Source organism: Neofelis nebulosa, chromosome 8, assembly GCF_028018385.1.
Source record: "Neofelis nebulosa isolate mNeoNeb1 chromosome 8, mNeoNeb1.pri, whole genome shotgun sequence".
In the NCBI taxonomy this organism is placed as follows: Eukaryota; Metazoa; Chordata; class Mammalia; order Carnivora; family Felidae; genus Neofelis; species Neofelis nebulosa.
The window spans coordinates 142,710,099-142,734,728 of NC_080789.1; the positions used below are offsets into that span (position 1 = coordinate 142,710,099).

General features: G+C 40.7%; 1 protein-coding gene across 17 annotated transcripts in view; it reads right to left on the bottom strand.

The window, feature by feature from the left end:
- The window catches only part of ZMYND11 (zinc finger MYND-type containing 11), a 134,621-nt gene that overhangs the window by 27,194 nt on the left and 82,797 nt on the right, over positions 1–24,630 (bottom strand). For 8 of the 17 annotated variants that reach the window (XM_058682064.1, XM_058682063.1, XM_058682062.1 and 5 more), the window contains exons 3-6: positions 21,992–22,151; positions 14,616–14,660; positions 11,883–12,044; positions 205–282 (exon numbers count right to left, since the gene is read on the bottom strand). In XM_058682064.1, the coding sequence (XP_058538047.1) occupies positions 205–282; positions 11,883–12,044; positions 14,616–14,660; positions 21,992–22,151 (445 nt within the window). Of the gene's footprint in view, positions 1–204; positions 283–11,882; positions 12,045–12,515; positions 12,610–14,615; positions 14,661–21,991; positions 22,152–24,630 lie in introns of those variants that run through there. The other 9 variants (XM_058682071.1, XM_058682070.1, XM_058682068.1 and 6 more) reach the window with 5 other exon arrangements.

Genomic DNA, 24,630 nt, shown 5'->3' on the forward strand with positions numbered 1-24,630 from the left:
AATGCAGCTAAAGGAATGCCCATGAAAACAAAGACAAGACAAAAAGTAAAAGCCTCTTGTGGCGCCATCACGCACAAAAGAAATATGACGGCGGTGGTCTCCACCCCCATCCTGCTCTGTGAATCCTGACGTGTCACGTGCTAACTTGCAAGGCATGAAGGGAGGGAGCCTGGCAGGGCGGCCCGGAGACTGTGCAGGACTCACCCTCTCCTTCATGCGGGACACGATGAACCGCAAGTACGTGCTCATCTCCTGTTTGTTTGTGTGTTTCTTCTTGATGCTCTGTCAACAACAGAAAAGGCCAGATGTAAAACGTGATTTTGTACGGTATGCAAGGACTGTACAAAACCCGCACTATTTCCAGCACATCTGATACAGAGAAATCTTTGAAATGCGCATGGTAAAAACAGTGCTTTATGTGAGAAAGAAATGGAAAATATTATGTCGTCCTGGACATAATACCTGAGACAGCTATGCACTTCTTTAAAGTGTTTTAAAACTTAAAACTTCCACTATTTTCAGATAAAACAAATGACATAATACTGATCATGACATAACGCAGAATCACTCATTTTACAAAAGAAAAAAGCCACCTGAAACCCTTTAGGGAGCATTATTAGTAATATCGAATGGTGAATTTCAGCACAACGTTATTCTTTGTCTAAAAGGTTATTAAAAATCCGCGTCCCCTATGAGTGAGTGCAGTGCAGGCAGGCATACCTACTTATCTTTTAACGAGTCAGGGTCTGTTCAGTAATAACTTCAATTTCCATGAGTCTGACCTGAAAACTAATCAGGTTCTTCAATTTACGTCTCAGAAAATAAATGTCAGCTAGGACACACTTCCTCTGTCAAGACTGAGGCCTCAGGGCAGACCCCCAGCCCCACGGAGGCGGCCATGCCGCCTAGCCCACTAGGCCCGGGCCGGTGTTTCACAACCGCGCACCCCCCTTCGGACACCAGGTGACGGCCCTCTACCCAGTGACATCATTAGGCCCGAAGAACGGTGTGTGCCAGAGGTCATCCTGATGTGCTAACGGACCGGACGAAGCAGCAAACATTTCTCAGCTAACCACAAACTACCAGTGCCTCGCTGGGGCTCCAGGGAACGGATTATCCACACACACGACCCTAACCCATCTCGACAGAAAACGGGCCCTTTCTTTTCTGGAGATGTGGTTTCCCGCACTTCGTGTCTCAGGTGGCCCCCTCTCCACTGGTCACCTGGACTCTGGCGCGGGCAGTCACTGCTTCTCTTGTGCTCATCTGGCACATGCTGTGCACACAGCTTCTAAGTCATGCCACACGCTCAGGGGCGAGGCCCCACTCTGGGCACGGGACTGGGGACTTCGGGGGAAGGTCCCCGGGCTCTACACCGGTTTGTCCACTCATTCGCTGATCCCGCAGGAGTTGTGATGTGTGGTGGCGACCGCTGCTGGCTGCACAAGGACACTTCCTGGGCTCCAGGCTGAGAGTCTTTGTGGGGGAGGAGCTGGTGGGCCGTCACTTTTGACAAGACCCACGCCAGCACTGAGAACCACCCTCCCGTCAGCCGGCGCCGCTGAGGAGGGTGCACCCCACACGGGACGAGTGTGCAGGGAGCTCTCTGGGGACGGGAAGTTACGGTCAGCTCTTCATGATTTCGGACATCCTTCCATGCGCTACTTTCTACGCTAAATGAACAGCCTGGTGGACTGTCAAATATGGAAAAAACAAAGGGTAAAAAGCCAAGAAGGCTGCTTTTTTCCTCACCTCTCGGGAAAGCTATATTCTCTTAAAAGAGAGAACAAAAACGAAAGCTTCTAGCTACATACTCGATCACGTGAACTCCAAAATATGCTGATGTGCTGCTAAAACTGCTGATCCCAAATATCAATCTGATCATGAAATCATAAATTTGTGTAAACTCCAATGAAATAGCAACCTACATCAGGTCCTGTAATACTATCTGAGGGGTTATGGTTCTTTTAATAGATGACAGGTAACTAAGGGAAATACACAACACTTCACGTAATGAAACATCATGTCGATGCTAAGTATTGTTCCAGACCTTCCCTCCATGAAGCAGGCTAGCGACACTCTGCTCTCTAGGTCTGCGTGCGAATACCACCAGCTCGGCCTGGGGCGGCTGTGCAGAGGGGATTCTGGGGACAGAGTCTGTCACTGCAGCGACCACAGCATGGCCGCCCTCTCTCCAGGGCTGCTGGGTAGCCCACATTTGCACAGGAACATGGTTTTTCCTGGTGGTGATCTCGACATCAAGCTATATGAAGTACTTCACTGTTAGTCACAACCTAACCCCTTTTGGTTCTTTAGAGCCTCAGAAAATAAATCAAGTATCTTTTTTGGTGATAAACATGGGTTCTCCTGAAAAAGCAGGGCACAGACTGTAACACGAGCGCTCTGGGCGTATGTCAGCCGCTGCCCCCAGGCAGTCCCAGGGGCTTGCAGGCACCTGTTCCCCAGACCCACAGGCCCGTCCGTGGGTGGGGCCCTCTGGGGGAGCCCACACCAACAAGAGAGGGCCCTGAACAGACATGGCCTCTCCCCACAATTCCTGAAGACAAAACGTTTGTCATAAGATGCTTCCACACTTGCTAAACTTGTGGGCTTTCAGACATTTCCCTCTTAGTATTTCACAAAAGAGAGGAATGGAGCATTGTAGCCTCTGTTTGAGGGCTGCACCGTAAGACCTGCGGGGATTTCTTGGAGTTGTGAGCTGCCTGTGTGACATCGTCAGTGCTGTCTCAACTAAGTCTGTCAGCAAAACAAGACAGTGGGCTTGAGAAAAAGCCACTTTGACAGAAATTAAAGGAAGAGCTTCTAAGGTAAATGCTATTTCTGTTTGTAACATAACTAAGCAGACAGCTCTAACAACAAGGTCAGAAAAACAAAAATCATGCTTTAAATATCTGCAGATTACTTCAGATCCAATCCTTTCTCAGGCATAAAGAACTGTACATATTCTCTACTTGCAGACCTCAGGACTCGTCAGGAAAGGCCTCTCTCCAACAGTATGCAGCTCAGATAAAGCCCAGAAAGTTCTGGGGACTGTTCACATCACTGGTAGCATACAGGGATCATTCTGTCAATATCTATAAACAGGAGAGCCTCTGCATTACATGGCCAAAGTTGTTGCAACCATTTTCAAAACAGAATGATCACACGGCTGAAGCTGATTCAAATGTGTGAGATGCCCACTAAAGACGCTCTTAAACACGTGACAGATTACCAAGGGGCTGCCTTCCTTTCTGGGGAGAAATAACAGAAAATCTTAAACGTCTTCTTGAGTAAGGGACTCTTACCACCAGCACAAACACTTGCTGGGTCAGAGCAAGTTGGGTAAGGCCAGGTGGATGGCCTAGGGAAAACAGGAATCAAGTAATTCAGCTACACTCTGGGTCTGATGGCGGTTCTGGCTGGAAAAAGGTACGAGCAACCTTAGACCAGGTCAAGGCTCATCCACAGTTAATTACAGACAATAGTGCCCAAGTGCCATTACATGAACGAACCCTCAAGACTGATCTCAGAGACCCAGCTTTTCAGATGCAGCACATGTTCCAGCAGAAAATGAACGTGTGGAAACGGCATCTCCAGTCCACCAAGTACCCAAACGAAAAAAGCATGCAGAGATCCAGGAGGCTTTCCCTTAGATCATGTATGTGTGCTGCTTGAGCTCACCAAATCCAAGTCCCCCAGTCTGTGACTAAACAGGTCAAGAGTATCTCACTTTCCTGGGGAATCCTAATACCCAGAACATCTTTCCTGTTACAGAGCTAGACTAGTGGTCTTTTCTTCAACCATTTAAAAATGTAAACCCCATTCTGAACTCATGAACAGTACACAATCTGGCAGGCCTGGTTTGCCCCACGGGCTGTGGGTTTACCAACCCCAGAGTAGACTCTGTTCTGTGAAAGCAGGGTCCACAGTGCTCCAGCTGAGCCTGGTCTTGGGCCAGGGCTTTGTGCAGTATGTGGCATACAGTAAGTGCTCAATAAATGCTAGTGGGACTAAACTTCTGGTAGTCATTAGTAACTTCATTGCTTACCGGGAAAAATACTCTATGTAGTGGAATTCAACCATACAAAATCCTTCTAAATGTGAAACAATTATTCACAACCAAGCTGTGTTGGCATACTCTGGCCACTATAAACCATTCTGTTTACTTCTGGTGAATAAACCGTATTATTGTCAGATGTCACCTAAATAGTGCCATTGGCCTCCAACCACCAGACTCCCTTAAATGTTAGTGAGCTCACAGACATCTAGGGCACGTGCTGAAAAGTCCTTGGCCCGAGGCTGTGTTCTAAACAAGCACCAGGTAACTGGGTGCAAGTGGCCTCTAGTGTTTCTATAAACTACCTGCATTATTTGAGGAATCAAGAAGCTCCAAGCTCTCCTCAATAACTGTCTGTAATCACAGAACAGAAAAGAATCACAATGAATCTTCTCTGCACATAAACTGCCTATCTTGTTATGAAAATCAGAGGCTCTGCTATTCTCCACAACCATTTGTTATCACGGAATACAAAAGAATCATCATTTACAACAAACCCCAGCATCTGAAACTTCCACAGCAGCAGTGCCAGCCTTGGAAGCGGCCATGGAAGTGCGGCCCTTTCTCCATTCATACCAGAGGGGGCCCCAGTAGCCCCTCAGCGACAATCAATTACTAGGATGACTTTCTAAAAATATACCTGTGTTCAGTCCTTTTCACCCCTGGCAGAAACAGACTGAAATTAACTCTCTTCTGCAAGACCAGAGGGCAGAACGCCATAGCTGTCATCAGTGACAACAGCAGAGAGCGCGGCTGGCCTGCTCCTGCAGGTGGGGTGCCCGCATTCAGCTGCGTGGTCCCCGCGACTCTACCCTAAATCCCGCAGCCATGTGCACTGGCCTTCCTGGAGAGCTTTTTAACTTAGGTTAAAAGAATTTCAATTTAAGTTTAAAAACCTCCCTTAAGCTGCCATGAATATGCCTTCTCACCCACAGGTAACAGAATCTGGAGGGTAATTCCAACTATGAACAGGTCGAGGTGGATTTTTGGAGCACACGGACAGACACCTCTCTGCTCACAAGCCTCTCCCTCATTGGGAAGTGGGTCCAGAGTCACTAATGCACAGTGTTTCCAGACTAGCTCATCCCAACTCCAGCTGTATCTGTATTTATTATTTTTTACAAAGTCAACTCCTTCCTGTCTGATTGAGGTCTAGGAGTTTTGCCTTTAAGTTCAGATGATACAATCAACTTTGTAGCCGCCAGTCTATTAAAGCACAGTCTCAAATTAATCCTACCTGCCACAAAGTTGACCACTATGGTAAAAACATCCACATATTCACAAAGAAACCGCTAAAATATCAGCCACAGAGAGGGGGTGCCATGCATGTCATCAGGGATTTTATGGTTCAATATTCCATGCACTTGTGGGGTAACTTTTAGTTCTGGGTCACCAAGGTTGGAGAACAGGGAAGGAACATTCAGGAACATTTTGTGGCATGGAACATAGGTTTTGCATCTACCTGTTCCTTCCCCTTGTACACAACACTGAAGAAGAAGGGCATTCAAAACACAGAGGCAGCGTGTATTCCTCAGTGGGATACACCTCTCTGTTCTCCTCTGCAAATAAGTTTCATTTCTCTGTTGTCGGGTCAGGGAACGAGTAGCTTTTTGTTCTCTGCTTGACGAAGCTGTCAGGAATACTCCCTGCCCCTCCCTCCTCCTTCCTCCTTGCCCTCCCACCTGGGGCACTTGACAACATAAGGAGATTATGCACACTTTGTAAGTTATTTTAAGTTCATCAATACTGGAAACACTGTCTAGATTAAGTTGTAACCATCCTGATATAGGAACTAGCTCATTATCTCTTAATCTCTCAGAGTTAAAAATAAAAGATTAGGAGGGGCGCCTGGGTGCCTCAGTCGGCTGAGCATCTGACTCTTGACTTCAGCTCAGGTCATGATCTCGCAGTTCATGGGATCAAGCCGTGTGTCCGGCTTGCACTGAAAGCGTGGAGCCTGCTTGGGATTCTCTCTCTGCTCCTCCCCCACGCACTGCCTTTTTCTCTCTCTCAAAATGAATTACAAATAAATAAATGAATAAATAAATATAAATAAATAAATACATCAGGAAGAACATACCACCACAAGACATTTTACACTCATATCCAAGCCTTTCTGACCATAATGTTGTTAAATTCGTCATGGGAAGACAATGTACAAAGTATGTGTGGTTTTTTTTCTTGTTTGGGTCCAGGCGGTTTTATAAAGAGATTAGATAAACAATACATGAGATTTTACAGTTTCAGATGCTATATCCAATTTTAAAAATCCCTAGGCTTTCCCATCACCCTTTCCTAGTCAGGCCTGTTAATGAATAGCAAACGAGCTTCAGAGAGGACTTGGTTCAGACAAAGATCTTTTTAAAAGAAATTTCCTATTTTTGTTAGTATAAAAATGATATGATCCAGCTGTCTTGAAAAACAGCACAGAATATTTGACTAATGTTCATTTTGCATTTTTTAATAATACTTTTGATTGTCTACCGTAAGACAAATAAGCAAAAACAAAAACTGCTGCTTCTATTTAAAAATCAAATCTCCATTACAGATTTGTTAATATGGTTGAAAACCTGACTCACCTTCATTCACAGTGAAAATATTGAATTTCCCACATTAAGTAAGACTGGCCAGAAAGGACAGTTACCGTTCCTTGGCAGAGATGTCCAGGGAATGCATGTTTTCAAAGTATTTTCTTTAGCATTTTGTTCTAACTCCTTCTGAACTTTACAGAAGTCATCTCCCTTTACAGAAGTCATCTCCCTATCTTGGGAATTTAAGAAAATTGTCCTGCTCATGACCCCAAAGGAAAGAAAAACAGATTCGGAAGTAAATTTCTATCTCCAGTTTCAGGAAGTAGCTTTCATCAGGATTTTCTCTTTAGCTCCCTTAACAAACAGAAGTCACAGTGCAAATGTCCCCAGCGGAGCTCACCCACAACCAAGCGGGCACTGACAAGCTGGTGCCCACTGTCGGAACTGCAGGTGTCCCCCTAGTGGCGTTTCAGTCTTGGTTCACATTTAGTAGGCCTGTGAAATCCCTGCCAGGTCTCTGCCAAATTGAAATCTAGGGCTCAAATGCTCACTAAACACACGTGGCCGGTGCTCCCGCAGAACTGCAAGGAGAGAACATTCCACCCCACAGAAAGGTCTACCAGGCAGCATGCGCCAACCTAAGGAGTGGTCCTAGAGCGTGTTACTTTGCCCACATATTAAAAAAAAGTTCATGCAATCATCAAACAGTATCATGATGCTCGCCAGCAGGCGTGGAGGCCAGAAAGCATATGGTGCACACACACACACGTGTACATCTGCACACAGCCACACATGCATGTACACACATGCAACAGACACGTGCACATGTATACACGTGAGCATACAACACAGAAGCCCCTGGTAACACATACATGCACATGCACACATGCCCACACACACCCATGCACATACACACATGCACACCAGGTATGCATACACATGCGCACACGTGTGTTCACACACACACGTATGCACAGAGGCTCGTGCACATGCACAGGCCTGCCTTCCATAACCAAAGCATTAAAGCATAAAGTGAATTTGTAATGTGGAAACTATAAAAAAATGAAGCAACTTTGAAATGAGACATCCATTTGTATCCTATCAAATTGGTAACAAAAAGCATCGGAAAATACTTTCATGGTGGTCTAAACGGGTATAATCTTCTGAAGGGCAATTTGGTGATTTTTATCACACAATGTGCTCACCCTTTACATTTATGAATTCCACTTCAATACATTTATCCTGTGAAGGTGGCCAGATGTAATTACATAAATATGTGTAAGTTAAGTGCGTCTTTTTTAAAAAAAAATACAATGGCCCATACTGTGTTTTAAAGATGGATCTTTCAGGCAAATAAAATCTTAAAAGCTACTTTCACTTAAAAGTTATGGTTTTCTCTTTTCCTGAAAACTTCATGGCTATTTCAGGAATATAAAATTCAAATACACTGGAATATAACGACAGCATGAGTGCGGCCCAGCTCTGGACACAGCAGTGCGTGTCCTGTGACTGGAAAGGCGCTGCCGGTCAGGACAGAGTGGGTGACACAGATGAACGCCATCAGGGCACTGTGTGAGTACGTCACAGTGCACCCTGCTAGCGGAGGAGCCTGGGATACTACTGCCGAACAGACACGATCTGGCTACATTCAGGCATGCACGTGAAGTGACACAGACACAAATGGACAGGCACGTGCACATGCACATGTTCACACGCACGCGGGAGAGGTCTGTGAGAACATTCACCTACTATGTGATAGCATTGCTGGAAATGTTATTTTTTTATCCTCTGCTAAATTACCTGAATTTTTCACAGCAAACTATAAAAGAAATAATTTTAAAGTCCCCCTTTTTAAAATTAATGAGAGTTCTCTATAAGAGTGTAAAACAGTATGTTACTAGTGTTTTTTCCAAATCAAAATGCTAACATGACATTCATAGGCTACTTTTCAAGAATAATCTACTGTGTCTGTACGGTTTAATTACTTTCAGAAATGCAGACATTCCAAAGATATAGCCTCAGGGTTGTGATATTCTTGAGATTTATTATTAATGTTAATAAAATTATTTTAAATTCAGAACACTTTTTTTCACTTTCTTAAAATATTTGTAAATAGTCAGATACATGAGATAAAGCTGTTTGAACTGAAGCAAATCTGGAAACAGCTAACCGCGGGCCAACAGAGAGCCCATTCTCAGCGACATTTTCAGTGCTGCAAGGGACAGAGATTGCGCAGAAACAAAAGTCTTCTGATCACTGTATTAGAAATACTAATTTTTAGGTAATGAACAGAGCTTCCATTTACTACTTCCACCTGCACTAAAATTTGGCTCTGGGCATCTTACCTTCAAAATTCCTCATTAGTATATCCACTTAATCTATATTCTTTCCAAACACTGAGTAAGAGATTGGAGATCAAAATTCTGATCTGGAACTATGTTCTTGGGTCCCAGGGTACAGACTCTCTGTTCATTAAGTGCAAGAACATTTAAGTCTGCTCAGTTACTTTCATATTAGATCACAAAAATGGCTTCAAGTAAACTTGAAGTTTTGACACTTAAAGAAAAAAACAAAAAACAACAACCAGAAGGTTTACCTTAGAGAGATTTAAAATCCCATTAGAATTTCAAGGTTATTATGGTCCCTTCTCCCAGGGCAGAAATTGTTAGCACCTATCTGCTTCTTGAGCATAATAATTAAAAGAACAGAACAGATCCTACACAGTAGTAACTATTTCTTCAGAAATTTTCAAGCTCAGAATAAAGCTCACCACCCCGACCCAGACACAGGCTTTCTGAGCCTCATCAGAGTGGCTCCCCGTCTAGGAAAGCAGCGTGTGAGTCATGAGTGTTTACCGACAGACACCGCATCACCACAGCAAGCGGAGCTGCCTCACAACGTGAGGAAGTCCAGACTAGCAAGACAGAAGGAAAACCAAGGGCTAGAAAAGAAAAACAGAATAGGGTGCACTGTGGCTATCATATTTCTGTTATCCAGTAACTCTGAAATTAACAACAACAACAAATCATCTAATCAGTAAAAGCAGAGCAAACACATAGAAAATGGAATCTGACAACTTGACAGTGGGTTCCTACAAAAGTAGTATTAGACATTTTCTTCAAAGGTATAATTGCTGCATTTCCATTTAGGAATATAAAATATCCACAATAAAGTTTAACCCATCCTCAAAAATCCCAACGGTTTTGAAGTCTTTACTATGAAAATAAGAACTAAATATTAAAAAGCTATGGCTGTAAAGACACCATGGTGTCCAGAATTGCATTTCCTAAGTCTCAGAGTCCCTATCTGACCAGGGACCCGTCCTTTTCTATTTTTACTACCTTAATGCTTTTGTTCTTAAGGTCTCATTAATATCTTAACCTCCTCAAGTGTCAATTATTATCAGAAAACAGAAGATATATATTTGCTTTTAAAATGCACAATCCAAATCCACAAAAATAAAATATGGGTATTAATGCAGTTCCCACACCACCAATGAAACTAATTTCATGGAGACGTCACAAATTATTGCAGACATCCAAGAGGAAGTCCACAACTTAAGGCTTGATACTCATCTAGGCAGATCAGGGATTTATCACTGATCTAGCATTTAGGCATTTGATTATGAGTCATTATTACACACTGTATTTGTAATGCTACCCTAATGGTCTCTTGTCTGCCTGAGTATGTACAGTGGTACTGTGAGATGAAGTATATCAAGGTAAAATACGAGTACATCCAGTACCGCTAGTGAGATGAAGTATACTGAGGTAATACAGTGACCAGGTATGAGAGCGCTGTGAGGTGAAGCTGTAACACTGAGGTAATACACTGAGTAGGTACAGTAGTGCTGTGGGATGAAGTATCCTGAGGTAATACCCTGAGTATGTATAGTAGTGCTGGTGAGGAGAACTCTGTTGAGGCAATATACGGAGAGTATCCAGTACAGTGGTACTGTGAGATGAAGTACACTGAGGTACATATGGAGGAGTACAGAACCGCTGTGGGATGAAGTATACTGAAGCAATATGCCGAGTATGTAGAGTAGTGCTGGGAGATACACTACACTGAGGTAATACACTGAGTAGGCACAGCAATGCTATGAGCTGAAGCATACTGAGGTAATACACTGAGTATGTAAAACAATGGTGAGATATACTATACTGAGGTAATACACTGAGTAAAGAAAGTATGCTGCTGAGATAAAGTAAAGGAAGGTAATATGCTGATGACGTGTAGTAGCAGTGGGAGAAAAAGTATACTGAGGTAAAACACCGAGTACATACAGTAGTGCTGGTGAGATGAAATATACTAAGATAATACAAAGCCAGAGTGACTAAAAGAAGATTAGAAGCTCATCATACTGGCAGGAAATTAGGGTCAGTATTAAAGAAGGGAAAAATTATGAAGCCACAACTTTTTAAAAAATATAAACAAATATTTAACTTACTCAAGTAATGTAAAATATATTCAGAAACTGAGCCCATGAGTAATCTGGGCAATTTGCATGGTTCCGAATACATATCATATTAATTATAAACACAAAAGAGAAGTTACAATAAAATCATTCCTTACGAATCACCATCAATGCCATATGCAATGTACACATCATGTGTACGTACACACACACACACACACACACACACACACACACACACATTCTACAACCAACAAGCACAGCCAGGTATACTTTTCACTGGGGAAATAATAGGAACAAAAATAATTGTGGAAAGTACCTATTTTACCTACCAGACTATTTCATTTTGCTTTAAATAATTAGAATGCTTTATATACAACTATCCCATCCCTCCACCCTCCAAATAAAATATAAGCAAGGAATAAACTAACCCATGATATGACAAAAAATAAGGGCGACATTACATGGATATAAAATGGGAAGTAGATACAAAATGTTTCCAACAATGTGCCTTTTGCTAGCTGTGTTTTCTGAGCAGTAGAGAGCACCGACTGAACCCAACTTGGGATAGGAGACTGGTTCTTGCTTTCCAAAGACTATGCATTAAAGGAGTCACACAGTCCAGGGGCAAGTGTAATGCAAGAGAAGAAAGTGTATTTTTATGTGATTAAAACTTTCTAAAATCCATACCCTCAATGTGTCAGTGTTCTGTGATATGCATCGAGTGCTGTGTTCATTTACCGTCATTCCAGTAGACACCCCCCACCCTCCAGTACTTTATCCCTTCACCTGGCACACCACCTGGGGTATCTTTGTGCAGCTCTCATTAATGAATTCCAACCCTCTGACCAGGACATGAAAGCTCATTGGTACTCACCCTGCAAACTGGGCACTGCCAGTGACTACTGCTGTCTCTAAGCCTGTACTCATCAGACAAACACTTGGAATGATACACACGAAAACACAGGTCACATATCAACACCTCTCCAGGCAAATGGCATTCAAAACAATACCAGTCATGATTTTCTGTTTCCCAGTCCTACAAAAAATACAAAATAATTTCGTATGACATTTTGTCAATATCTGCAATGACTAAGAACAAAATTGAAACTAAAGTCCATCACAAGTTAGGCATTAAAAACAATTTTAGACATTAACTGTGTTAAAACAAGAGGGAAAAAATACCTAGAAATTTGCTTCTTTAAATTTTGAATGTCTTTCCTAAACAGTATTAATATTCAGAATATCTTAAAGTGATCTGATAGTAAAACCAGCCCAAAATGAAGTAAGTCCAAAGCCAATCCCCATTCTAACATTATCTTTCATCTTTTAATATAATCTATGGAATAATTTCTCCAGTAAACTGAATAGCCCACACCAACACCTATAGCTTAATATTTCAAATAAACAAACCTCTGTTTTGTTCTGCGGTTTTTGTTTTTTTTTAAATATAGTAAGTACTTAGCACACTGTGGGAACAGAGAGAATAGTAATAAATGGTGATGCTCACTATTCTTATCTTCTCATCCATGGTATTGGATGCTTTATTGAAAATAACATTAATCAGAATGTCCATGTTCTGACAGTTGTCAAATTTTCAGGGTCTGTTGAATTTGGAAAAATAAATTGAAAATGTGAAACTAAAGGTTTAATCACATTCTCCAAAGGACATTACCATAAAAAAAAAACAAAAAAGGAAGTAGGTTTATTTTCTTATTGGGACTATCCCTGGAAGTAAAAGAACATAACTACAGGTGCACAGGTGGTCTTCAACATTTTCTGTTAGCTCCGTGTCTGTACAGCCAACGGCATTTAAATATAAACAGGAAGATGTTACAAGTTGTCTTAGTTTAGAATTCATTAATTCATTTTTCATATTTCACTCTCAGCTTTTATGAAAAAATACCTGCGTTAGGAGTGACGGATTAACTCCCAACCTTCTCTTGTAGATGCAGTAACTAAATGGACAAGGCTTGAAACTACACTTTGCATAATCAAGGCCACTTTCAACGGGGACCCTGAAATTCCAGGCTTCAGCTCTGCCATCAGTTTTCTGTCATAAACCAGTCTACAGTCCGCTTCTGAGGCTGGGCAGCTTTCTCATTTTCCCTTACATCCGTAACAACTCCAACAACTTGTCTAGAAAGCGCAGCTCCTCTGGCACCTGTGGTCCAAACGCATTGCTGCCTGACCTTCCTTATGAGAAGCCTACTACCCGCTCCTTCAAAAGAGAAGAGAGTCACTAATGTTCTAAAATTCCCATCTTCCTACACTTTCTACCCATCCTCATGGCTATGGTATATTGTGCAAAAATATAAATTTTTGGTTTGCTTTTTATTAAAAGTTTGGTCTTTATCGACCAAGGTAATAAAAAAGCATGACCATTTCTGGTGATTTGCTGCGGATATACATACTCTGCAAAATTACTCTGGCGGAGTAATTTCAGTCAGAATACCAAAAAGAATCTGAGGATACTGATCTGACATAAAATATGGCAGAAGGAATCTAGCTCACCAACTGGGACAGAGCACGTGCGTGGTGCTTGGCTGTAACCGTGGTCACTGGGGCACCCACCTCGCATGGCTCATGTGGGAAGCTGTACTTCAGCTACTGTCATTCTTGTCTCATGAACTGTTGACAAATTAGGTTGCAGTAGGGAAAACATACGTTGTTCTATTTTTAATTGACAGAACTCTTTTCCAGTTTGAAACAAACTCTTTCGGAATATTCTCTTCACGGCTGTTCAGAAACACCTTACAGGGTTTTGGTGGCTTTTATGTGACTCATCATAAACAAAAGAAACCACCGTCTCTCATCACTTGTATTGTCTTTACACTAATTCATCTTCCTGTAATTCTCCGATCCCCAAGACCAGAGAGCAAGAGAGCTTACGGCTGGCGCACAGCTCAGGTCTCTCCAGAACCTCCTGCTTCTTTCTAAGCCTCCCCTCGCCCGTCCAGCCAGGACGTGCACATGGCAGCGCATCTCTCCTCAATGGAGTTTGTGCTCGGCCCGGTGTTTCACAACCGTTATAGGAACGAAAGTGTGACCCAAATGCAGGGGAGACACATGGGGACACATATTCATACGAGAGCGTGTATGCGCGGTTCATTCTTTTAACTGCAAGAGCTGTTCAGAACATACAGAACATGCAAAAAGTCAAGTTCAAAAGATTCTGAATCCAGGAAACACTGTTATGGATGTAAATAATGTAAGCATGTTCGTTACAGGCAGAATTGCCTACAGTTTGTCTTTCAGTAAACAAAATCCATCCATATAGGACTTGTGACCAATGCTCAAACTGTGCCAAAAAGCTAAGCGTGTATATTCACTGGATTTCACTAGATGTCAGCAACTACTCTAGATAGAGCCTGAACAACAGTGTAGTATGTGAGATGACATTCCAGTACTTCAAGAAAGTTTTAAAAATGCAAACCTACTAGCATAAAACCAAAACTAGAAGCGGTGTAAAGATAGTATGATTTTAAAGAATAATTCTAACAAGAGTAAACTAAGCCTTAAAAAAAAAAAAAAAAAGATAGAAATGTAATGCCAAAAAAAAAAAAAAAGCAGAATTAAAGTAAAATAACATAGTGCAAAATCAGTTCACCTTGTTTGGGGCTGCTGTCCTGGAGAAAGGCTGCATACTGTAGGCCTTTCAAAATAAAAACAAAATAATCTTGGTCTCTCTACTATAACTTTGCTCAACATCAGGCAATAAACAGAGCTAAAGGGATTTTTGTACACAAACTATTATTTGCTATACAACTTACATTAATTTTTAAATGTTATAACTGATAATCTATGAATGTCTAATCATCAATGAAAAGACAGTTGCACACAAACTCAAGGGTAATTACTTGTTGGAGAGGAAACTTTGACACTAACACAAAAGCTACAAATGAACAAAGAGAAAATTCAAAGAGAATTCATGTGCCAGGAAACCTATAGTGATGTTAGAAAAACATTTTACTAACAAATTCGGTGCCACTAAAACTTTGCACAAGACCATGAATGTATGTCCTTTTGATCTGAAACTGGTTCAAGTTGGTTTTTTTTGTTTTTTCAAGTCAGGAGTGATGAATGTGAACGCAGTAAATACAATACTTGACCACAGACTGAGAGCCACACAGGCTGTCTTCCGAACCAGGAGAAAACACTCCACCATCTATAGAGAAGCAGCCTGCTGACCTACATCTGTCACCATTAACAGCATTTGGGTAAGACTCTGGGGCCACCACACAGGCTCAAATCCCGGCTCCAGCATTCACGGGCTGTCTGATCTGGGGCAGAATACCTAGCTTCTCTTTGCATCATTTTCTACCTGGGAATGAACAAAGTAATACTGCCTAGTTTATGGGGTTTTTGTAAGGATTGAATGAGTTACTATGCTCAGTGGGTGTCCTCTGCTGATGAAGACAATCTGTTTACTACAGTGCACAAACAGGACTTGAGGACAAGTCACAAAATGGTGTGACGTTTGTAGTAATACGTGTGCGAGTTTCCTCCAAGACTTCAAGTTCCTTGTGACAGCTGACATGTTTCTGTAAGCTAGATGGAGCCAGAAATAGTGCCAACTTGACTTAGAGACAACACAGCAACAAGAGGGCTCAGTGGGAGAGCTGTGTCTATAACCAGGCCTCCCACACTGTAATCCACCCTTCACCACACTCACGAGAGACTCCAACTTTTAAAGTAATTCCCTCTTTATACATAATGAACAGATAAACCTTACTTTATCATCAAATATGTGTCTGTGGTATCCTAACATAGAGAGAATACAAAAGTAAATCTCCACAATCGTAGCCTTAATTCTGTTAATAAACAAATTCTGTTATTAAATTGTTAATAAATATCATTGAGAGCTAAGAATTTGGTGATTAAATATTTCCAGTATTTTAAATATTATTTTTCAAAAGTAAAACTATTACAACAGTGTACGTTGCTTAGTGAAATAGAATTTAGGAGGGGAAAAAAGGAATCGCACACACACAAAACCAATCAGTCAATCAAAGCTTAAAAGAATATAGGACAGCATGACCCAAAATATTCCACTGAATATGGAAATTCTTTACCAATTCAAGACTTTCTAAGTATGTTACACTTTGAATACACATAGAACCACATTATAATTGGTTTCTAGTTGATTAATAATCACAGATATTTAATACTTAGTAAATAAGTGACTATGTATATATTTATTTTTTTTATTTTTTTGTTTAATTTGAGAGAGAGGGAATGTGTGCAAGCAGGAAAGTGGGGCAGAGAGATGGAGAGAGGGAGAATCTTAAGCAGGCCCCATGCTCACCATGGAGCCCAATGCAGGCCTCAATCCCAAGACACTGGGATCATGACCAGAGCCAAAATCAAGATGCAGACGCTCAACTGACCGAGCCACCCAGGTGCCCCAGTGACTATGTATATTTCTGTATCGGAGACAGGTAATGGACCTTTGGAAGAAAGAGACTGTAGCTCTGCACACAGTCAGCATAAATAGAAGAAAATATATTTCACTTAAAAAAATCAACAGTATCCAAGAGGCATGAAATTTCGCATTTAGGGAACTTAAAACATAGGATTGATTAATTTATGACAACTGTAACAACAAAAATGCAAAGATCTAGTCTTTAAAAAAATTCTTACTTCAATACTTGTATTTATGAAGTGGGCCGGGACAGTCAAGCTGTTGAATTCAGCGGGCCTCCCTTAATATTTTTTCAAGAACAAAGCAAGAGAACCCTTTGTTGCCATGGCTGTATAATGGTGTGATTTCTGAAGGAGAAGACATAAACGCAGATGCATAACTCCTGTGTCTTACCTAAAAGATGTGACCTTAGCCATGTTTTGAGAAGTACACAAACCACATCTACTTTTAGACTAGCCACTTTGAATCTGGAGAAGCAAAAGATTATCGGGAAAATGTGTCTATGTTGCCCCTCTATAAATTAACACTAAATCCATGCATCCCCAAGATAACTTGTGATCTCTTCAAGAAACCACAAAATATGTATTTCCATTAATTATGCTTCTTTTCCCAAAAGTTTATTTATTTATTTTGAGGAGTGGGGAGAGGCAGAGAGCGAGAGTGAGAGTGAGAGGAAGAGAGGAACACAGAATCCCAAGCTCCCAGACTCCACAGTATAAGCACAGAGCCCAATGTGGGGGCCAATCCCACAAACCATGGGATCATGACCTGAGCCAAAATCAAGAATTGGACGCTTAACCGACTGAGCCACCCAGGCGCCCCTAATTATGCTCCTTTGAAAGTGTTAAAACATTAAATACATGAGAAAAAACAAAAACTAAAGAATTCTATCTTTTCACCTAGGCCTACTTTAAAAAGCAGCACGAGGTCCTGCTTTTCAGCAGGAGCAGCCGGACTCTCTGAGAAGGAAGCACTCAGACTGAAGCAGCCAAGACCTGAGCTCCTGCCTACAGGTGCATCTGAACAGCAGAAGGGTTCCAAGTGGCAGTGTCCTACAAGCACATGGATTTTCAAATGGCAGTAATCAAGAAAGAAGAGATGAGACCCTAGTCCAGATCTGAGAGGTGAATAAAGAGTGCTTTCATACAGAATGTCATTGCTAGGCACTTTTAAGTCAGCTTCTACACTTGTAACCAAGTTATTTAGTGTCAGATCAAACATACCTGTCAAATAATAGGGCAGAGTCATGGCTTTGTGCCAGGAGCCGTGAAGAAAGCAGGAAGCATGAAATAAACAGTATTAACTGCCACAATATCAAAACATGTATTTGATACATTTATCTGCAAACGATCCATAACTCAGGGATACCTGCCCTATTGTACTACATTCAATACTTTCATAAGACCTTCTGTCTTTACTGAGCACCTTATGAGTTAAAAGTTTAACTCATAAGAAATTAAGTTGTCTTTATTACAAAGGGAGCTACCTTAGTACCTTAAATACCAAACTTAGCCAAGCGAATGGTGAAATTCTGCTCAAGAAATACCGTTCTCATGATGTGAGAATAAAGGAAATAACCATCATGATCAAGTATGAATGGAATGTAACCATTCGTGTATACTTCTCTAGAGCAAGCAGACGATGAAGCAGTCTATGAGAACATGCAGTATTTCTTTAAAAACTCAAAAAGCCTTGATAACAAAATGCTGAATGGTCAGATATCACCAAGTTTCACTCTATGCCTTGGGTCTACTGGCCTTTATTAATATAATTTGGAAAGCTCTGAAAAACATTTCTAAATGACTTCCTTGGATCCCATGAGTATTAATGACATACAAATCTGGAAGCATAAGAGGACCGTAGAAAATTTACAAGAGTGTCTCCCGGTTTCGCGGGATTGTCATTTTAAAACTGATTGGTACAGATACTTTTGCTAGTTTGTTGACTAATATTTAAGCAAACCATTTAAAATGGAGAATGGCCTCATTTTTAATAATTGGGTTTTTTATTCTGCTTTCTCAAATGGTCATACTTAAAATATCACCATTAGGATGCTTATCTCTACCCAATTTTATCACTTTCTCCAAATGAGTCACCACTTCAACAGGGCTATCGTGCTGGTTTGGATCAGAAATCACTCCAGTCTAGCAGAAGGCACCTCAGTACAATGGAGGCCACTGTTCTGACTTATACAGGCTTCCTTTTAAACAGATTGTATATAATTATATCCTGACATACTATTAGCATTAGACATTTATTACGTGATTGCTGGAATTAATAAAAATAATGTGTATGATATCCATATCTTTCAATTATATCAGTTTGTAAAAATAACTAGCAAGAGAAAAGGTAGCCGAGGTGGAATAAAAACATGACACCAACAAGCCCTCTGCTCAAACACGGAGGAGCAGATCAGAACTACCTGGTCTTTGCTACCATAAAGGACTGAAGACAAGACCATCCAAGCTCCGTGCTAACCAGGAATATACCTTGGGGACTTACTAAGGAAAATCTGCCTTTTCCCCACCTCTGAGGTACAGCTAACACTTTTAGAGGTTATAGAAGGAAAAGAAGAGTTTACTACCCATTTTCAAATGACAGAACTTCCTGAGTAAAGAGTATTTTAACCCCCAATTAAAGGTTTAAGACAAATAACAAAAAAATCTTAATGCATTTCCTTCCCAAGGCCATATAGATCTAATTGACTTTTTCTTCTCTTGGTAGGGAGTCGGAAAGTCAACAGGATTAATAATAACCTACATCTTTCCATGTAAGAACTCAAGTGTTCAGAGGATTCCACCATGTACAAGGTGGAGAAGGTATGAAGGAGGCCCCAGACCCAATGCCTGGACTAGCGGGGTGGCCACAAGCCTACAGAGCGCTTCTGTGCAAGTCAGAACAGGCAACCCTTCCCCAAGACTGGCTTCATTAGGGGAGAGACGTGCCGTATGGGAGGGCACTGCTGGTAGTGCAGACTGGGTGCACTTCCCAAGCTCTGTGGTTCAGAATGGGCCCAGACACAGTGGCCCACATGCACGGGCCACGCAGTTCGAGATGTTTGCGTGACACACGTCAGCTCCATGTCCTTCTAGGGTATCCTTAGTGTATGAAAATGGGAGCATGACCTCCCTTAGGGAACAGGTGCTAACCCAGTCATGGGTCTAAGATACACAATCTCATCACTCTGTGGTTCCACCTCAAACAAATCCAGGGTCTTGGGGAAAGTTCTATACAAAGCTCCTTGTGTTTAAAGATACAGGTTAAAAAGTAAAAAGACCCCGATGAGAATTTTTGCTTGTATGGTTAGGAGGAAATGTATGTGCTTTTGCTAAACTGTATGTAGGCATTTCTTAAGCATATTTGTTCACTGGCCAAAATTTGCTTTGAGTACACAGCTATATGCTTTATACAGATAATTTCACTGAATCCTTCAAACAATCAAGTGAAATAGATATTAATACGCCCGTATTATAGGTGAGGAATGAGGATCAGAGGTTAAGAAATTTCCTCAAGGTCACACAACAAAATAAATGTTTGAGATGGGGTGGAAACGCCATCTATTAACAATATAAGACCTGACCCTCTTTCTGCTGCAATACACTGTCTCCGAATTTTTATTTTATTTGCTTATTCTATAAACTAGGCACAATTTTATACACCTAGTTGTACTTGTGTACATGCATACGTATAACATGCATACTTAGTACATAAAATGTTTGTAAGAACCAACCAGAATTAATAAAACCTGTACACTGGTTGTTTCATTTACATACAAAATTTCATCTTGAAAAATGAAAAAAGAAAAAGGATGATGCTATAAATATGTAGACTAAGGACATGTAAAAATAAAAAGAACACAGAATCCAATGCAGTGGTGAACGTATAATAGCTCATTAACTGCTTGTTGAAGTAAACTGAACAGAGAACCTCCAACTTGGAGGGGAAGAAAGCTTACGGGAAGTAAGGAGAAATAAAATCATTTGCATGAAAAATGTACACATGGTCCACAAACCAAAATCCTACGGATTAGATTAAGTTGCACTTACTATCGGTTAATTATATATGAATATCAAAAATTACCAGTATCACCATCTATACTATACTATACATCTATACATGTAAACTTCCCAGTGTGTTGGGATTAGACATTTTCTATTACCTGGATTATATTCAATGTATAAAAAGGTATCAATTATAAATGTCTGATGGGAGATTTAGATCACCTCATGCTATAATTATTACGACTTGGCCCCCACAGTTTCTTCATTGGCAACAAAGCTCTACTTTTCTGAAAGGAAGTGAACAGAGAAATCACCATGATGGAAACATTCTGACTTAAGATTTCAAGAGCACTTCTAGTGCTCACATCAGATGATACCAGTGACATTAAACATTTTTTCTTCCACATTTTGTGTTTATGGAAAATGTGAATTTTCTTTCCTAAAACTTTGAAGGCACAGATTCAACTGACAAACACAGCACTGAAACTGAACAACTTCCCTAATGTTTAAACTTACTGCTGCCCCCATGGACCAGCTGCCCCCAGAAAGCATGCCCCTCGGGCCTGACGGCGGGCGTGTGTGCCCATACATCCACCCGGGAGCCAGAAAAGGAAACACGATTCACAATTCTTGGGAAATGTTTCCACAGAGAACAAATTTTAAGGTTTTGTGTCATTTTTATGAGAGAATTCATGATAAACACTCTCAAAACACCTACTTACTAAATCGACTCCTTTCAGAAACTAAAAAAAATTAGTATCTATTATATTTGAAGCCTACCATCTTTAAATGATGTTCCTCAGCAAAACTTAAGACTTTTCTAATCAAGAAGTATCAGAGGCATATAAAGGTAGGAAGATAAAAATATTACACAGGAAGCCAATTTTTACACAAGAAAAAAAATGCACTTCTCCATGGGCCCCTGAGTATCCAAGTATAACGTAAAAGGAAAGAGAAGACTAAAATGTCCTCACTTCAAAGAGGAGTCAAAGTAAGAACTAGGCAAAACTATAAAGAAAATTTAACTCTGTCTTTCCTGATTTGTATTAGAGTGCCACCAAACCAGCTTATGGTCATGGTCAGTGAGGACACAGGCCAGGGGACCCTAACGTGGCCACCGTTGTTCCTGCAGAAACCCTATGGACAGGTGGCTCTCGGCGTGGACACCATCCAGCCTGAAGTGAGCAGTTTCCGAGGGAAGGCCATCCTCCTTTTCACTCTGTCTAGATGGCACTGACATTATCCTACACTGAAACATTCTTTACTAGCATTTACTGAAGAAAATAGGAATACCATTAATTACATGTACATTAAAAGGGACTTCATTTTACAGATTCAAGGTAACCTAGACAGAGAAAGCAGGCTCTCTGTAGAACTGAGTTTTCTCCTAAAGAAGAACGAAATTATCCATCCAGCACAAGTATGCCCTTAAGGTTAATAAAAAATACTGAAGTGAAATATCACTAAACTTCTAAAAATCAATTTCTACGGGTTGTATTTAAATGACATTCAAAAGCTTAAAATCAGCACCTCCACATTTATCAAATAAAATATACTTACAATCTCATCTCCTGGCAACCAGTATCCTTCCTGTTCAATACCAGCCTTTGAGCCTTTGCAGCCCACTGTTAGGGTTTCCACAATGAGACCATCTTTCACAGCCAGGCTCAGCTGACGGGTGGTCTCTTTTGGATGCATACCGTGGACTCGAGACATATACCTGAGCACAGAGGGAAAGCAAATTTAAAAACCCCTTAGTACTAAAAAAAATAATAATAAAAATAAGAAAAATAGAGGTGATTTCTCTTTTGTTACAACTCGTACTTACAAGGGCCCTACTGAAGAAAGAAAGTCCTGAATATTTAAGTCTTTTAATTACCATGGTATTTTAAACCTTAATTCTATTTGTATATTTACAGGAATATTTGTTCAAAAATAGTCTTTAACCAACAATATAAATCCCTTAACAGATTTTAGTCAAACATCTCATGTAGTTCTGGCTTCTAGAGTAATTACCACTAACTCCCACTCTTCAAATTCTAAATTTAGAATTTTATCATCTCTAGTCACAGGACTTCTTAATATAAAAGAATACTTGGACTCAAAACTTAGGAAATGACACTAAGGAACATATAACAATTACACGAATGGCTGTCGACATAAAGAAACAAGAATGTATGTTGGGATCAATAAAGCAAAAATGTGATTTTCAATGAAATAGACTTTGGATTCAATCAATAAAGCCTACAGGCACTCCCTGGTTTACATTCACGTGGCATTTCATTTAATTTCTAGAAATGCAATATCTCAAATGTACTCGGGACCACAGAGAATTAACACTTAGGTTCCCTTGTAATCACCAACCATAGTGAACTCATGTTAACACTACGGAATCTTTGCTTCATCGCTTGTTTTTTAAGGAAATAGAATGTTACACATATGGTTGGATTTGTGCTGTTTTCCATTTCCCTCCATTCAAACCCCAAAAGCCTCCTCCAGTAAGCTACTGGACAAAGAGCTTCCTCTGGACATCCAGACACAAAAACATACTATGTGGCAAGTCAGGCCATCTGTGGATGCTCCAGAGAACCTGGCACGGAGAAGACGTGGGGCCGCACCCACAGTCCTTAAGGAAATTTACTAGCACACAAGAATTTTATACCAAATTAATCTGTCATTTAAGTATCAAAGCATTCACAACAAATCATTTTGAAAATGTAAGAATGTATCATAGAAGAACCTTCTAAATTCAAAGGATAAATTTCAAAAAAGCAAAGCAGTGAACCCGGCAGAAGGACTGATGTGCATGCAGTCTGTAGAAGATCACGGCTTTCTGTTTACGAGACCACCAACTCTCACAAGGTGCTGCTCCATCTATCAGTGCAGTTAGCTGCAAGGATAGGAAGAGGAGGGTGGGGACGGTGGTGAACGCACGCTGGCCTCAACAGAGCGACACCCCAGCACATCCAACCCGGCAGGAGAGGCCCAGGAGCCCCACAGTGCCGCCTGTGCTGCCAGAGGCGCAGCCCTATTTCCATGTGCAGAGTCAGTGCAGAAATTGTCAAGTCCAGGTGCGATGGGGGAAGGGACATGAACCCAGGTGACTGTGTCTTAATTTCCTCATTGTTCACAGGAAGGAGCCAACAGAAATGAGCTCAAGTACACCATCTCAATTCACAAAGGTAACCCTCAGAACAAAAATACAAACCTTCTAAATGATCTGAAGAAACTCCTAAAAAACATATTATGTGATGAAGCACAAAAACACCAAAAGGAAACAGGAAGCATATATTACACATGACGACAGGACCAAAACCAAGTTTGTCTGTTTAATGAATACAGTCTGGCTAATCTCCACAGTACGAAAAAGACAGACTGAATCACAACACTAAAAATACACAGTCTACAGGACACACTTTTAAAGTGACTCAGACAACTGGACAAGAACGGGCACAGGCACATCATAAAAATGCAACCCAAACGAAACAGGATCGACACTGTAATGGACAGGATTTGGAATCCAAGGCAAAAATCAGGTTTTAAAAAAAGACAAACAGGGCATAGGTTGTTATAAAGCAAAGACTGTAAGAAATAAAGGAAATATTGACAGGAATACAGAATTATGCGACTCCTCTCCATCCACAAAACATCTAGTGGACAAACCTAAGTATTCATACAGAAGACCTAATTAACAAGGCAGAAGGCAGATCTAGTTAAATTTATTCTGAAACCCAAACATAGCTTCAACAGGTCCAAGGAAAATTCTTTACAGTTGAGCATAAAATTGGACACAAAAACAGCCTTATTTCAGATTCCAAAAGTGATGGCAGACACTTGCTAGTTGCAGTGAAAGTAAACAAGGTATTAATAATAATGGAACTGGAAAACGCTCATGAATAAGTCAATCAAAAAGGTTATCTAAAAATTGCAAAAAAAAAAAACTAAGCACATAACTAAAAAGCTAAAGCAGTGCCTAAAAGATAAAAAGTGAAAACTAACAGCCCAGGAGCCCTTCCTTAAGAGAAAAATAGAGATATCATTAGTTGACCTAATCAACAATGAAGACACAAATCAGAAAAACATACATACTAAGACATGTCTACGGAGCCATAACCATAAGTAACAAAGAAATTAAAACAATTATAAGCAACTACTTTGTTTATTTCTGTGCCAAAATAGAAGATAAACACTATAATTTT